Here is a 17,686-nt window from a genome sequence, read left to right as displayed (position 1 = left end):
AAAACTGAATTGTAAATTGAACTTATGTATGAAAAAGCGAACTGCAATTGAAAAGAAAATGTATCTTCATTTATGTACAAACAAAAGTTAGACCCAATTACAATGGAGTCGACTCATTACACTACGGCTGGTCGGGGGGATCCTTTGAACCAGAACCCCCTGCCTGGTCGGGTCGTTGGGTGGCCGCGGCTGCCTGATCGTCTTCCTCAGCCATGATCCGCAAAGTCTCTTGCCACCCCTCCGGGAGGTCAGAAATGTCCATATTTGGGTTTCTTAATCGGAGGGAATAAATGCACCCGATCGCCCAGTCGGCGGCCTTTTCCTCCATCTCCTCTGACTGAATCCGCATTTCTTCAGTCAGTGAAGCAATCTTTTCCCGACTCTCCTGGAGTTCGGCCTCAAGAGCTTGCCTCTGCTGTTCGGAGGCCTCTCTTTCCTGTTCAACTCGTTGGGCCCATATGGAGGTCACCTGGATCTCCTGGTCCTTCTCCCCGACCACTTTGGAGAGACTGGAGGTTGTCCTCTGGAGTTCCTTCACATCCTCCGCACGTCGCTCAAGCTCCGCCTTTTGGAAGTCCACCGTTCGTAAAGCAGCATCCTTTTGGCTCATATACCTGTTCGCCGCATCGAATGCTTGTGTTCTTTTAGCTTCGACGGACTCCAGGTTTTTCTTGAGCTTCGCGACCTCCTCCTGTAGGTCGCTGGACCCCTTCGCGGCTCCCAGCCGAGTCCTCTCCATAGACATCCTCATCGCAAGTAGAGCCTGCAAGCAAGAAACGGTCAGAAATGAACCAAAGAGGAATTTTAAGAGCAGCTCGTTTACCTTGCTCAGATGCTGGAACAACGTGGTCATCAGGTCGTCGCCCGTGTCAGCGAACTCATCGTAAGACTCCAATAGACCACACTCGAGCAGAGAATAGACTATCAGCTGCAAGTACTCGGGCAGGCTCCCCAGCGAGTCCAGCACTGAACCTATTTCCTCTTCTTCGACCTTTGGGCCGGAGCCTTACGCCTTGGGCGCGTCGGTGGTGCCTGAGCGACCTGTTCTGCCCTGGTCGCTTCATGCACAGGGGGCTGTGAAGGTGCGGCAGTTCGCACCGGTTGTGCAGGAATGGGACGAGCAGCATCGGCCGCTCTCTCCCTCCTCGATCGAGGGAAGACGAACGGTGCTCGGCGAGGCTGCTTGGACTCCTTCGGGGGCATAGTTTCTGCATAAAAGTGCGTTAGTAAACAAAACTACTCCGCGAGCAGGAAGGAAATCGATGTAACTTACCTTCTAGGGGCTCTAAAGACGCTTTGCTATTGAAAAAACTGTACTTCCGCAAGTTCGCGGTTGTCACGAGCTTCCTCGCGTCCCGGCTTTCCTCAGGAAGAACTCCAAAAGATACGAGCCTGTCCAGGTCGTCAAGTAAGTCTTGGCTGGTCGTTCTGTTAACTGCAAAAGAATACAGGTCGTTATCATAAAGCGTGCGAACAGATTATATACCTAGCGAGGAAGAACCTACTTGGTGTCTGGAAGCGGCAGTAGCCGTCCTAGCTGAAAAAGAAAAATTTCGTCTCGTAAGCCCCCGCGTTGCTGGGATAATATGTATCCCCTCGGCGATGGTAGGTCGCCGGGACAAGTAATATGAATCCTTGTCCCTGCTCTTTTTAAGGTAATAGGCGACGCCGAGCTCCACCGCTATTGGCTCGCCCAAGCCGCTTTCGCAGCACGCGATGTACATCGCAACGGCGATGACATACGCGTTTGGTGTGAGCTGCATCGGTGCTATCCCGAAATGATCCAGGACCGACCTGATGAAAGGATGGAAGGGAATCATCCCTCCACCCTTGAAGATCTCCTCGGAGACCACAGCAAGGCCGTCAGCAGAATGCCGTGACGACCGGGTGTGGTCGAGGAACACCTCTGCTTGGACATTGAACTGTTTCTTAACCCTGTCCAGCTCTTCTTGGGTGAGAACCGAGAAGACGTCAAGGGATGGCTCCTTCCTCGGGTCTGGATGTTGACGGTTCCATTCCAGAGTCTGCAACACCGACAGACACGGTCATTTAGGCCTTCGTATTTTGTCCCGTGCGGCGGCAGGGGACAAATTCCTAAAACCCTAACAGTAACTTGAGCCGCCACCCTCGGCTCGAGTCCGGCAACAGTGGCACGTCTTTGGTGGAACACCAGGAGACCCAACGCTGTTGCCTACCAACCAAAAAAAAAAAAAAAAAAAAAAAAAAAAAAAAAAAAAAAAAAAAAAAAAAAAGAGAAGAATCTTACCTACTAGGATGCGTAGTCGAGGCCGAAACTCGTTTCAGTTGCCTGAGAAGCGCCGATCGGAAAAGAATAATTTCTTGTTTGCAAAGGCTTATCACTCGAAGTAAAAGGGATTTTCGTGACCTCATCTGAAAAATGTGAGGTTTTATATGGACTGCGAATCGACGGTTGCTACCTCTCAGAACCGAAACGACGGACTTCTCTCTCTCCCCGCATTTAATGCGCCCCACGTCGCATTAAATGTCGTGATAGGAGTCGTCGTTTCAAATGCGTCGTGCAGTTAAAGCTGTCAAAACGACGCCAAGTCAGCACAACGCATTTAATGCTCCTGGCAGCCACTGCAGCGCGTGCAGAGCGCCTGACAGCGTGGGTGCAGGTTCATTGAATCTCTCCAAGGTACGGAAAAGAGCGTCCGACGAATTCAGGTCGTTAAAATGACGATTGTCAGGTCGTTTGAGCAAGAATTGTGCGAGGTCGTGTTCGCAAGAGGCCCTGTCCCGAGCTTCTCCCATTCAGGTCGAAACAAGCAGAACCTTCAATCGCGGCATGATTTAGTTTCCAAGGTTCGATCCTCAAACCTTACAAACTAGGGGGCTTCTGTTATGCCTGAGAAAGTAAAGGCTGACGTGGAGTCGCCTGACGAAACGTGGCCTGCTCCCGTCAGAACGGTAAGCACACGTCAGGCCTGCCAAACGCCCTGGTGCTCCCACGTGTCCACTAACCTGTTCCAAATCGTGTGAAATCGGCTTGGGAAATGGGTAATGGGACGTAAAGCCAGATTACATCCTGACACATACACCAATCCAAGGATTTAATGATCATTACACGCATTTAGCTGGGTATAAGAAAGGGAAGACCCCTTCATTAAGGGGATTCGATCACTTGACATTGGAACTTTCTCTCTCTCTCTTAGCAATCATTTGTAAGTCAGTCCGCTTTAGCGACCTGACCCACCATACTAATTCAATTCAGTGGATGTAGGATTTGCTACCTTAGCATCCGAACCACTTTAAAAACTCTCATTGCATTTAGTTCATATTCACAATCCATTTTCACGTGTGTTCCTAGCCCAATCAACGCTGTGCACGTGTCAATTAGTTAGTATCAAAATCACGCATCAAATATTATAGGGGAAAAATCCAAGTGGCTGTCCTTGAAAAGTTTATTGAGCGAAAAGCTTTATAATGCCACAAAATTAAACCCAGAATAATAATGCATTATTTTTCCTTCTTATATTAGCGTTTATAGAAAAATTTAGAACAATGTATTATATCAAATTATACTATTGATCCGTATGCTTATGTGATCTATGAATTTTTTTTTTCTTATTTATCTTTATAATAAATATGATTTATAATTATTAAATTAATTGATATAGGCGATTATTATTTATATGTAATGCATATCTTGGTTTGTAGAATGATTGGTGCAAAATCTTTGTGATAACCAAGGGTAACACTAGAAAATAATTTTTGTGAAGGCTATATATACGTTCATATTAATATAAAAAAAAAAAATTGAAAATATTCACATCCTAACATTATTAAGAGACGAAAAAAAATTGATTTTTTTTTATTTTAATTTAAGAATTGAGAAAAATAAAATAAAAGAGAGATAGAAACAAGAAAAGAGATGATCAGAACATATCTGAGAAGTTAAAAATAAAAATTATTTAATAAGATTACGAACATTTTTTTTTATAAAATTAAATATGATAAATTGTAAATCTAAATATAATTTAAATCATTAATTTCTTTTTCAAAATTTTGACTAGGGCCCTATCCCTACCAATGGTGATATAATATACACTATGTCTCGTATATTTTCTCAAAGAATTTGGATTCTCCCAAGTTTTTAAATGTTTATATTAATAAGAGTTATTTTAAGTAGGCATCAAGTTAATTGTACAAAATATAATCACTCCACTAAATCTGACCATTAATTGATGCTAACACATCAGTTAAGATTTAATTAAAGTTAAGATTTTTTTTTTTTTTTTTTTTAATGACCAACGGTGTTCGGGTTCGCTTGTGCACATTTCAACTAATCCCACTGGACCTTGGAACTATCGACCAGATAAGAGTTTTAGTGACCATTCCTATTAATAGTCGTGAAGATTAGAACTCGGGAGACCATCATCTCTATGTACACACGATATAAATATAATAAGGACTTTTTTCCTTTCTACACCAATGCAAACTCTCTATTATTAACCACATAGGGTGTGTTTGATTGGAGGTAATGTTGGATTACTAAAGTAATGTCATCTTATATTACTTGATTACCACGTTTGGTTATCAAGTAATATAAGATTTCAGTAATCTTCTAAACCCAATAATAGTGTTGGTACGTAATATAGGAGGTAATCTGATTGCTTCTATTTTCTTAGGTATTTTAAAATTACTTAATAATCTTATTTTTGTTACAATTTTATCCCTTACTAATAAAATTTTTAGACAATAATGCCATTGTTTTAAAAGCAATTTACATTAATCTGCCATTACAATTTTACCCTTATTTAATTAAGTTTTTTTTTTTAATAACAATAATGCCCTTATATTTAAAAAAAATTCCAGACCACCATCGCCCTTAGCCACCACCAGCAGTAGCTAGCCAACCACCGCCAGTTGTTGTCGGAAGTTGTTGGGAGTTGCTGGGACTTGCAAGTTGTCGATATGGCTGTTTTCAGCCATATTGATGGCCAAAAACAGCCATATCGACGACTTCCGATGATTTCCAGCAACTTTCGACAGTCGACAATGGCTTGGGGTGGGTAGGGGTGATTTTGTTACAAATTAAAATTTTATATAAGCTGAGGTGTTTTAGTTAAATCTAAAATATTGGGGGTTAAAAAAAAAATTCAAAATTTAATAATAAAAATAATATTATATTAATATTTAAAAATGAGGGTAATTTAGTAATTTATATAATATACTCACCAATTTATTTCTCCCAACCAAATATATTAATATAACATACCCACTAATTTATTTCAACTAACCAAACATATTTTTTTAAAAATTCTCAATAATCTTCAAGGTAATCTAACTTTTCTTTAATATAACATTCTCTAGACCAAATGCTCTTTTATTGCCATACTCAACATAAAAAAGGTCCATTCTTGGTCACTGTGAAGCGTGAATAGCTTGGTACGGTTTATATGAATTTGTTGTTGCGAAATTTAAAGTGTTGACAAGGAATGTTTGCCGCCACCTTACCTATAAATCCATCACTAATAATTTATTATATCATTCGATGTGGCAAAACATCGAACACTTAGCCTTCACTGCATGTGTTAGCATTCCCATGCTGCCACAACGCACCTTTTTGTACCATTTGCTAGTTTGCCATCGCTCTCTTGCGCATCTTTTTGTACATATTATCTGTCTCTAACCCATTTGCAGAGGCCGAGGGAGCTCGTTTTCAATGTGATATCGAAATGAGTTTTGTTTCTTTTAATTAAATTTTCTTTTCGCTTTTACTTTTTTTTGTATGCCTAGCCATCGACATCTTAAATGTAACCACCAACCTCTTGCTATAATATTTAATCACAAAATTATGTTGAGAGAAAGTTTACAGTATAACTGTGTTAGGTAGTCACATTTTCCCGATATTTTCATTAATTCTGCTGATATTTTCATTAATTCTACTTTTATTTCATACATATGCTACACAAATACGCCTTCTATTGTTTGACAACAATCCCTTTATCGTGCTGTTATGTGGTAAATCTATACAATACGGATTCACGTCATGTGGCCCAAGGCCGTACTGTAATCCAGGTCGCGTGTCACTCTATGAGAGGGTTGCTTTATTTGTAAATTTATTAAGGATTATTTTATTTATAAGTCTTAAGGTTGTGTTATCAATTAGGTTGTATGTCACTTTAAGTAAAGATTACTTCATGTATAAGTTTACCAATATAACAGTATATAAACTGATCTCTCACCTTAATGGGGGGATCTTTGGACCATTTTTTCCTACTATTTAAAACCGTCTCATCTATGCTAAGAGCTAAGCTCGTTTGTACGTGAAAAACACACAAAAAAAGTATTAAAATAATAGTGGACTTAGAATTTGCGCCTTGAATCTAAACCACTTTAAAAACTTTTTATTCTTTGCGCTTGCTTACTATCTTTGCATTAATCCAGCATTAAAATACCGGTTTAATACAAACCCTTGCATAGATTTCATCAAGAAATTTATGTACTTCTAGTTGGTGTAAAACACTTGGTACACTTTTATTGTAGAATCTTTACAAGTAATTATACATAGTACTAAAGCAACATTGAAATTAACACATATATATAAGAACATTGATTTGATTCAATTCTGTAGCTAGAAACTTCAAATCTAATTGACTTCTAATCCAAGCTTACATGAAAGCTGACACCAAATTCTTCATAATTTGTGACCTTTACATTCTCTTATTGAAGACGAAATTTCTTGAGGATTGATTATCCCAATATGAGCAAACTAAGCTCATCTTTGAACTCAATTTATGGTGAAGTTAAAAGCAATCAACATGAAGATCAGGGACCTTTGTAGTATCTTTGTTGATTAGCTTTTGTTTAAATTCAGGGATCTCTCGAGGCTTAACTGATCGAATCAAAGCCCAATTTACACCTCGAAAGAACTCATGATTCTTGATTTCAAGAGCACCCCACAAACTGCCCATTCTCTTCTTGGGATTCTTCATCAAAAGCTTTCTTATAAGGTCATGTGCCTTCTCCATTTCTCGACGATCACATTGGTTAAGGTTACTTGAACTAGTCCTGCAGGGAAACCTCAGTGGCTTCTCCAGGATGTTCTTGAGCGTTTTCTCATTGTTTTCACCTTGGAAAGGAGTATTTCCATGCAAGAGTTCGTACAAAAACACCCCAAATGTCCACCAATCTACTGCACTTCCATGGCCAAGTCCCAAGATCACCTCCGGCGCCAAGTATTCGTGAGTTCCAACGAACGAACTCGAACAAGCATTAACTGGTTCAGCCCAGAATTGTGTATCATTCTGAAAAGGAATATGAGCTTGTCGTGTTGCTTTGCAACTACTTGAATTTTTCTTCTTCTTTTTGTTGTGCTTGTTGGAGACTGAGAAACAAGAGCAGTAGCACTTCATGGTTTTGTCCATGGTTTGGATTTTAGAATTAAGCTGCAAAATCTTTGGGGAAACTTCACATTTGAGAGAGAGGTCAAAATCGGAAAGCATGATATGCCCATCTTCTTGAATAAGCACATTTTCTGGTTTAAGATCACGATAAATTATCCCCATTGCATGAAGATATTCAAGTGCTAAGAGGACCTCGGCTGCATAAAATCTGTTGCATTAAAGATTAGCTTTGAAACTTAACCTTAAAACATGCACTTTGCTTATTGAATTAAGTGGTTCAGATTTCACATAAAATTTCCATGAAACCGCACTTCAAGGTTCATGAGATACAAACTTGTAAAGCGAGATATAATCAGTGAGAACTGATTTTCAACAAAGTACTGAAAGATATTCCGCTTTAGAAGCAAAAAGAATTTGTCAAAATATATATATAGAGAAACAAGGACTTACTTTGCAGATGCTACACTTAATCTTTGTCGTGGCTGTTTCTGCAAAACGGTGAGCAAGTCACCTTCAGGGCAATATTCCATGACTAAACAAGAGTAACGAGAAGCGTCAAACTCCGCATAGAGTGTGGGAAGAAAAGGATGATCAAGCATTCTTAGTATCTTCTTCTCCATCTCTACTCTATGTTTCTTGTTCATGACACTTGAAGCCTCTCTATCCACCACCTTCATGGCGTACAATCGATGAGGAAGCTGAAGCTCCACGGCAGGCTGCTGCTTAACCTTGCAAACATAGACATTAGCGATATTTCCACTGCCTACAAGGTGCAGAAGCTGAAAATGGTGAAGACCAACTTGACCATGTTGCTGTTGGAGGCGCTTCATGGCCAGCCAAGCCGGCTGGTTTGCTTTGTGAGGCTTGTGATTGTGACTATGGGAATTGGTGTGTGGGAGTGAAGTGAACATTTTTGAAAGAGTTTGGAGATCTTGTAGTAGCTACACTTTATGTTGATCCTACTTATAATCAATGAGAGTTCGATAACATTTAAGAAGCAATAAAATTTCATTATGTATTGTCGGTCTAGAACCACAGATATCTTTGTAAAAGACTTATACTAAGGACATACTAAAGTCTTATAATGTCTAATGACATATGAACATACGTCATTAGGGGTCATGGTAGGGTCTTTGGTTGGAGGTAATCTCCTATTATTAAGGTAATGATACTTTATATTACTTGATTATCACGTTTGATTATCAAGTAATATAAGATTTTGATAATCTTTCAAAACCAATAATAATTGGTTGTATAGGAAGTAATCTAATTACCTCCATTTTCTAAAGTATTTTAATATTATTTGGTAATCTTAATTTTGTTACAATTTTACCCTTTATTAATACAAATTTAGGATGGTAATACCCTTGTTATCTAAATAATTTACAATAAATTTATGGAAAATTTTAGCCTTATACTCAAAATTTTTAAGACAAAATTACTCTTGTACTTCAATCAAATTACCCAAATTACAACCACCCCCAGCCACCACCCCAACCACTCAAGAGGATTTCCGACTACTGGCCACCATCAGAACGGCACATAGCCGACCGACCATGCGCCAATAAGGTCAGATCCACGGTAAAAAATGGCCAGATTTGGCCGTTTCACGACCATAGATATGGCCTTTTCATAGTCAAATCTGGCCGTTTTCGGCCATGGATCACACAACCATGGCCAGAAACGACCTTAACGATGCACGACCAGCCAAATATGACCGATCATGCACCGTTCAAGTGATTATCGACGACAGTCAGTGATGATGGCCAACAGCCAACAGTTTTGGGAAGGTGGCTGGGGTGTTTTAGCTAAATCTAAGATGTAGAGGGTTAAAAAAATTATTCAAATAATAATAAGAAAAATAATATTATATTAATATTTAAAAAGAAGGGCAATTTAGTAATTTATATAACATACTTAGCAGTTTATTCCTTCCAACCAAATATATTAATATAACATACTCACCAATTTATTCCAACCAACGAAACACATTTCCCTAAACATTCCCAGTAATCTTTAAGGTAATTTATTTTTTCATTAATATAACATTCCTAGTAATACAACATTCTCTAAACCAAATGCATCCTTAAAACATTTCTTTTTTAAATTAGGGTTATAAAATTAGTAGTTCATTTCATTAGCACAAACTGTTTTCAGAAGTAGTTAATTATAAATAAATAAAACTCTTTTGTTTATAATAAACTCATTTTTAAAATCATTACATGCATGAACAAACTCAAGATTTAATGTTAAGAGGGTAAGAAATATTCAATTTGTCTTTTTAAAATTTTTATTCTTTTCTTAACTTCTAATTGATAATATAATATAACATAAATTTAATTAATTAAAGTCTTATATTTTTAAATATATAAAAAAAAAAACCTTATTTATTTAATAAACAACAGGAAAAAAATATGTGCCAATTTGTAAAGTAAATTGTATTAAATTAGAAAAAAGTATATATATATATATATATATATTCACCCCACTCATCTATCTAGTCATCCCTACTTGGGTTCATCCTTAATTACACCTAAAAAAATATGAATTATCTTATTACGTGCTAATGAACAGTGTTCTAAAACCCGACTTGGGCTATCACCCGATCAAGGGCCAGGTCCTGGGTCGATTGGTTAAACCAATGGTTTGACTAGTGATCCAGTAAGTTTAAAATCTAGCAAACACACTCTTAATAAATACACATCAGTCCTTGCAATTTTGGAATCTAGCAAATACACCCCTACAACAGTTAGGGTTTTGCTGTTCCTAGCCAAATTTGGGCTTATTCCGATGGCCAAAATTCAATTTGAAACCACCACCTGAACCATCGACCTCCATTCTACAAAATCCCTCTAACCTTAGCACTTGGTAGCCGCCCACTCATCGGTCGTCATTCGCGTATACTATTGTGATTTGGTTGATTTCTTTGGCCAAATTTCGACTGATTCCAACATCTAAAATTCAATATGAAACAACCACCTAAACCACCGACCTCCACTCTATAAAACCTCTCTAACACTGCCACTTGGTAGCCCCTCGTTTGTCGGTCGTGATTCTTGTATACTGTCGCGATTGGGTTGATTTTTTCGGCCAAATTTTGACTTATTTCGACGTCCAAAATTCAATCCAACACCACCACCTGAACCACCAACCTCCACTCTATAAAACTCTCTAACCCTAACGCTTGATAGTCCCTCGTTCATCGGCCGTGACTCGCATATACTGATGTGATTGGGTTGATTTTTTCGGCCAAATTCTGGCTGATTTCGACATCCAAAAATCAATCCAACACCATCCCTTGAACTATCAGCCTCCACTTCAATACCTCTTTAACCCTGACACTTGCTAGTCACTCGTTCGCTAGCAATTAGGTTAGGGATTTTGGGAATAGTTGAAAGAAATAACCTAGCTTGGAGAAGGCCCCAAGTCTTGGTCTAACTGATTAAACTAATCGGGCCGAGCCAGATTTCAAAACAATGCTAATGAATACAAAATTGACCATATCATATCAATTTATTGAAAAGTATATATATATTTTTTAAAATAAAATATATCAAAATAAACAAAAAATTTGTTGGTTAAACTATAGATATATTAATGCAACTAAGTGTTTCATAATTTATTTTAACCTCGATACCTTATTTTATTTATAGACTTTTACGTCGGGGGTGGGGCTAGTTACACCTAATGATTTGCACTACACACTCCAAAATGTGTTCATAATCATCTAAACAAGGTTTAAAACTTGGCCTGGCACAGCTGGTTAAACCAGTCTAACCAAGACCCAAGGCCTCGATCGGGCCGGGTTCCCAATTTCAACCGTTCACAACTTATCAAAGCAAACCTTAGATTTATATATGCCAATCAGCAAGCAATTAGTGGTTAGGATGTTGGAGGTTTTGAAGAGGAAGGGTCAGTGAGTCAAAAGATCGCGACATAGGTGATTTTCGGTGATTTTTGACAAGCAATTATCAGCTCACTATTGTCGACAATTGACGAGGCGAACATGGGTGGGATGAGATTGGTTTTGGTTAGGAGGATGAGGAGAGTGTTTTCATGGTGATGGGGAGTGTTGTCGACATTGGAAACAGACCTTATTTGGCCTGGGTTGTCAACACCAACGATTGCATTTAGAGTGTGTTTGTTGGATTTAAACCTATAAGGATTGATATATAATTTTTAGGAGTGTGTTTGCTAAATTTCAAATCTTTAAACATGTATATGACACCAGTTTGACCCACCGGTCAAACCGATTCAACCCAAGACCCAACCACTTTGTCAGGTTTCACCCGGAGCCGGGTTTTAAAACCCTACATCTATTTACAACTATTATTAAAATTTTTAAATTCTAATTTAGTCCATAAATTTGATAACTCCAATACAAAATCATTTTAGTAATACTTGATTAGTTGATTGAATGGAAAACATAACGAAAACAGAAAGAAAAAAGAAAAAAGGTTAATAGTCGATGACAAAATTTAAAATTATATTAGTGGGTATATAATTTGGCTGTGATTCTTCTGCGGCGAACACAATTAAAGTCTGCAAATTTTCTCTTCGTCTTATCCGTTATCAGAATTATGTAATCTATGCATGTGCATTTCTTTGTAAACCAAAGATTCCCAAGAACAAACTAAGAACAGAAATTGCAGCAATCAATAAGTCGAGCTAAAAACCCAATCTTCATTTCTTTTTTGCCCTTTCCTTTTCGGGCTAAAGGATACACACTACTTCACCAAAATACAAGATACAAAAGGGCAAGTAATTACCTCCAGGGATGAAAAGAAATGGAAAATATGTGCATACCAAGGAAAACTATCGACTAATATCAAAAGATCATACTCCATAAACTCCAACGAAACTGCCAAGTCCAGAAGAAACATGGTACGGTACAAAACCAAGGAGGCAATATATACAATCACATTCATTTTCAGGGAACAAGTCCCACTTACCAATTACTCTTGGAGAATTATTCAGATTGATCATCGCGGTGATCAAGAAATANTAGCGTTTTTGTCTGAAATTTTTTACACGGGAACATTGCTCAATTGGAATGTATAAAATTATCGTACGGTTGCAGCCTCCATAGACAGAAAGCGAGAAAATGAAGAGCACCATTAATTTTAGCCAGGCTGCACACTATGGCAGACGCCCTTACTATTAATTAAGGTGTTTAGACCATCCATCAATATGTGGAGACTAAATAATACACATATCATAAGTTTGAATGGGTTAACAAAAGTTATGCAGTAACCTGAGATGTTAATGTAGAATTAGCGCTGCAGTTGAAAAAGAAAAATCAGTGACTGCTGAACTAATGAAGATATATTAATTGGTTGTGCACGCCAACTGTTATGCATGCGTGCGTGTGCAATCTACAAGACAAAACCAATGTGGAGGATTGCATTTGCATGACCATTTCATACTCACTGTCGTTAAAACCAAAATTCATAATCTGATGCAATACTATTCTACTTAACTAGTCCAAATTAAGGTTCTAAGTGCAAGAATCAAACAAACTCAGAGACGGTAAGACGGCTTTAACTGGTTGTGTGGAGCTGGACCATCTCTCACGGTAAGACGGCTTTAGAGAACGAGTATGAAAGGGCGGGTAGGTAGTTTTAGTTATGCAAATGTCTTTTATTAGTTTACGACTATCACTCAAATCCAAATACATTACTTAAAATGTCTTTATTCTATTTTTTTTTTGTAAGTAACAAAGTATTAGTCCAAGGTGGCTTCATGCTTTATGCAATTTCCTTTTGCTTTTCTTAGCCTTTGCCTTGCCTTGTCCCTTGGGTTTGTCCCAGTGTGTCTAAACTCTAAAGGGGTGTCTTTAGGCTATTATTCTTTATTCTTTCTCTTGTACAATTACTTGATTTACCATTATATGGGAGTTTTTGTTCACTGGTTTTGAAGGATTTTTAATTAAATTAGTTTTAAGGTGTTTTAAAATTATTACTTGTCAGATTTTTTAGGTACTGGTTTTAACGGGCTCAAAAACCTTTAGAACCAGTGTAGCATATTTTTTAGGGGTTTATAAAACACCCCAAACTAAGGTATTTTGGTTAGTTTTAAAATTTTATTCTACAAATACTCTATCCACTACAAAACTATCTCAATTATATCCAAAGAAAAAAAAAATTAACCATATTATGCATGTCTCCAACCATATTAAATATAAAATAATTTTAAACAATCATAAAAAAAAGAAAATATTAAAATCTCATTTCTAGATGTTTTTTTGAAAAAGTGAAGTTACAATTTTTCAATCATTAAGATGTTATAAAGAATGATGAAGAAAGATAAAGAGACTTTATCACATTTAAAGTTATAAAATATTAGTAATTAGAAAACAAATAAAGAACTCTTACCTTGTAATTGAAAAAACAAAACTCTCAAGTATTGGTTAAAGTTAAAGTATTTTTATGAGCATATATGTAAATTTATCGTTTTAAAAAACGATCAGAATCGTTGGAAAATAAACTCTCAAGTATATGTTAAGTGTTTTAAAAATCACTACTAAAAACTCCTCAAAACAACTATAGTGATTTACTCTGGTAACTACACCATGAAACTCCTAAGCGGACCCTTAGATTATGTGGGATCAAGATGTTTATTGTTTGCTTATTAACAACATTTCTTAATTTTGCAAAAATAAATCTAGAAATTTAATCTCATTGTATCATATCAAATCTTCCATCAACATCTTTATATTGCTTTATTTATTTATGGGCAATATATTACTCATACAAACTTATATAAAATAAATTCATTGAAGTAAATAAAAACAACATTGATTGTATGAAGAGTTAACTACTTTTCCCACCCAAATAATGGTTCAATGACACTTTTTCACTCATAGATTTTTTAAATACCATTTTGTTATCCAAATTTATATTCTAACGGTAAACAAAGAGCAAACTCGTTCTGAGCTATTGAAACTTTTAAAGAGGAGAGACCGGTGAGTCTTTTAGTGGTGGAATGTTGGTTTTTGATAGATGAATTGATCAGAATTTAACTTAGAAGGGACGACTATGTAAACCCTAGTAGCTCGATTGCCGGTGATTAGCAAGGTTGGCGGGAGTTGGATTTGAAAGGTTTTGATGAGTGATGATTGGGAAAGAGGGTAATGGTAGTGTAGAGTTGCAACGATACTTGAATCAGAAATTAAATATAAATTTAGATAGTAAAGTGGTATTTTAAAAGTCTGAAGGTGGAAAAATGTCGTTAAACCATTAGTTGGGTGAAAAAAGATTGTTTACTCTTAGTATGAATTAATGTATACAAACAAGTTTTACAGGATCTTAAGTTCTAGAAATCATTAATGGCATGTGATATTACTACGAAATCCTATAGTACAATACTACGAAATATAATCAGTATCTCAGTTATAAAAATACCACATTTAAAGGAAATGATATATCTTTTGAAAACACCACATTTAAAGGAAATGATATATCTTTTGAAAACGTGTATCATTTTTCAAAATTTGAAATTTCATAATTATTATTTTATTATATTTAAAAAAGAATGTAATTTTTGAACTGATTTATTATGGTTGCTTGATGTAGTCCGTTGGATTCATTCAACGATAAAGTGCGAGTTATCGCGTAATTATAACGTGCCACGTGTTTCAAAATACTGTATGTGCAGGAACTAGTTAATTAAAAGGGAAACGACTTACGCTACCCAAGGCTTAGCGAAATTACATTGGTACCCGAAAAGTTTTAAAATAACAAACAAATACCTTCTGTCATGTGTTGTTACTTGTTAGTGATTTCTGTTTGTTAATAGTGAAAAGACTAGAATGCCCTTGAAAATTTAATATTTTAGTTTTTTATAAATTTAAAATTTTTAAAAAACCCCTTAGGTTTGCTAATTTAACTAAATACCCCAATATATAAAAATTTTGTAAAATGAGAAAAACACCCCAACCACCCGCAGTGCCAGATTCTGACCACCACCGCCAGAATCTAGCCGAAAAATTGCGTTACACTACATATCGGTCGGATCTGGTTGGTAGGGCGTTGATATGGTGGATTTGGCCGGAAAATGCTAGATCTACAGCCAGATTTGACCGTCGTTGTCTGTCAACGATGGCCATTTCGTTGGTCGTCCATCGCTTTTCGGCCAAATCTGGCCTTTTCAATCAAATTTGGGATTTTTCGGCTAGATCCACTGTGGATCTGGTCGGAAAAGGCCAGATCAGTGAATTACCGATCATTTTCGATGGTGATATAGACCGTTGTGACAGATTCCGGCTACCACCAATGGTGGCTGCAGGAATCTGGCAAGTATGGGTGGATGGGGGTATTTTTATTAATTTTTAAACCTTTTTCTGGAGATATTTAATGAAATTAATAAACTTAAAAGGGTCTAAAAATAATTAAAAAATAAATGAATATTTCTCAAAAGATATTCTAGTCTTTTCACCATTAGCAAACGAAAATTACTAATAATACATAACAGAAGATACCTGTTTATCATTTTTAATCCTTTTAGGTACGAATCGTTTCGCCAAACCTTGGGTTGGTGTAAGTCATTCGGCTTGAATTAAAATCCCAATGTTACCAATACCATGTCCATGGCCAACTTGACTAACCCACCGACTATCCTGAACCCCTGAACCCCTGAACATCTTTCATAATTTCATAAACTATTTACTATCACATTATTTTATTTTATTTTTTTAGATTTTACTTTGGCATATCCGCTTTCAAGTAATCAGTGTTGGTGCTACAAAAGCTGAAATAAAAACAAGTCAGCTGAAAATGGGAAGCTCAAACACGGAGCTAAATAACGATTCTGCCACGGAGTCTGATGATGCAACGAAGATGGACGCGGACACCGAGAAAACAGAAACACACGACGACTCTACTCCCGTGTTTGAAGAAAATGAAAAGGTCCTCGCTTTTCATTGCAAACACGTTTACGATGCCAAGGTGCTCTGTCACTTTTCTTTTCTTTCTCATTGTTTGAAGGGAGTGAAAATGTAGGAAATTGTTTATATCGTTTGTTTGAATCAACGGAACCTAGTTTTATGTAAATAATTCGACCAATTGAAGATAATCATTTCATATATGACTTTGAAATTGCTTGCAGCATTTATAGAGTCTACCAATTTCTTTTTTAAGGATTATTTTTTGTTCTGACAATAATAGTCTGTTTTAATTCTAAGGTGAAAAAAGTCCATTACCGGAAGAAGGGCACTACATTTTTTGTTCATTACCTTGTAAGTATGGTCTTTGGTTGTGTTAAATTTTAATGTTTGTAGTTGCTTGGTTTGTGAAGGAACAGGAATATTATTGTTAGAGTGTCTTGATTGCATAATCTTTTCTCTGTTTTGCAGGGGTGGAATAACAAGTGAGTACATCTGTCTGTCTATATAACTAATGACAGATTGTTGAAGAATTAGTGAATTATAATTTTTGTTCAGGACAAATGCAGGTGGTTTCTTAGATCTTATAATTGTATTTGACGGAAAAAAAAGGTTTATTTTAACTTCAGATTGTTAAATTGTTAGACCTTGGAAGTATAATTGTTGAATTAGTTCTAAGACTTGTTGCATTTTAATTTAGTTTACAGCTTTATAACACCAACTAATGCAATAGCTGTTGTGATTTTATTTTTTGGAAAATTTTAATTTTATTTTCGCCATAATACAATTTTGTAGAAAGTGTTAAATTTTCTATAACAAATATACTAGATGAAGAATTTTTTTTTTTTTTTTTTTTAATTCTTTTAAGTTGGCATACTTAAGCTTTTTCCATTTATTTATGATTCACTGTACTAATAACAAACTGTCAGAAGCTTTAGTCTCTTGAACTTTTTTCTTCCAACAGCTGGGATGAATGGGTCAGTTTGGATCGTCTGCTGAAACGTTCAGATGAGAATGTCCAAAGGCAGCTGGCCAACAACAAAACAATTGAATCAAAGAATTTAAAGCTAGGGCATGCATCACTGATGAAACCAAGAAGTACTGATGGTTACGTTTAATCTCATGTTTATCTGTTTCCTAAACTTGAATCTGTGTAATTATGGGTTAAGCTTTTTCATTCTTCTTTTATAGAAGTAATTTCTTGCATGTAGTCATCTAACTTGTCCTTTGTTTTAAATATTGAGCAATAAATCTGGATCTATCTCCTGCATAGAGCAGGAATGTTAGCATATTATCACATGCCTACATTTAGTTGGGGTTAAGCATTATAATTGATGGATCATAAGTTTTGTCCTTACAGACAAGGGAAAAGAAACTAAACTGTTACCATAAACTCTCTTGAAAGTGGACTGAAGGTGAATTAAAAAGAATA

At 36.4% G+C, this 17,686-nt stretch overlaps 1 protein-coding gene across 1 annotated transcript; it reads right to left on the bottom strand.

Moving 5' to 3' along the window:
- Window positions 1-6,502: 6,502 nt before the first annotated feature.
- On the bottom strand, window positions 6,503-8,284 carry LOC116141767 (protein kinase PINOID 2-like). Its single transcript, XM_031427246.1, has 2 exons — window positions 7,824-8,284; window positions 6,503-7,581 (listed from the first exon to the last, which is right to left on the bottom strand). The coding sequence occupies exons 1-2, from the start codon at window positions 8,282-8,284 to the stop codon at window positions 6,774-6,776; spliced, it is 1,269 nt and encodes a 422-aa protein (XP_031283106.1). The 3' UTR covers window positions 6,503-6,773.
- Between the last annotated feature and the right edge of the window lie 9,402 nt (window positions 8,285-17,686).

This window comes from Pistacia vera, unplaced genomic scaffold (genome assembly GCF_008641045.1).
Source record: "Pistacia vera cultivar Batoury unplaced genomic scaffold, PisVer_v2 Contig40, whole genome shotgun sequence".
In the NCBI taxonomy this organism is placed as follows: domain Eukaryota; kingdom Viridiplantae; phylum Streptophyta; class Magnoliopsida; order Sapindales; family Anacardiaceae; genus Pistacia; species Pistacia vera.
The sequence above is the reverse complement of the archived record's forward strand: the minus strand, read 5'-3'. Positions and strand labels throughout refer to the sequence as shown.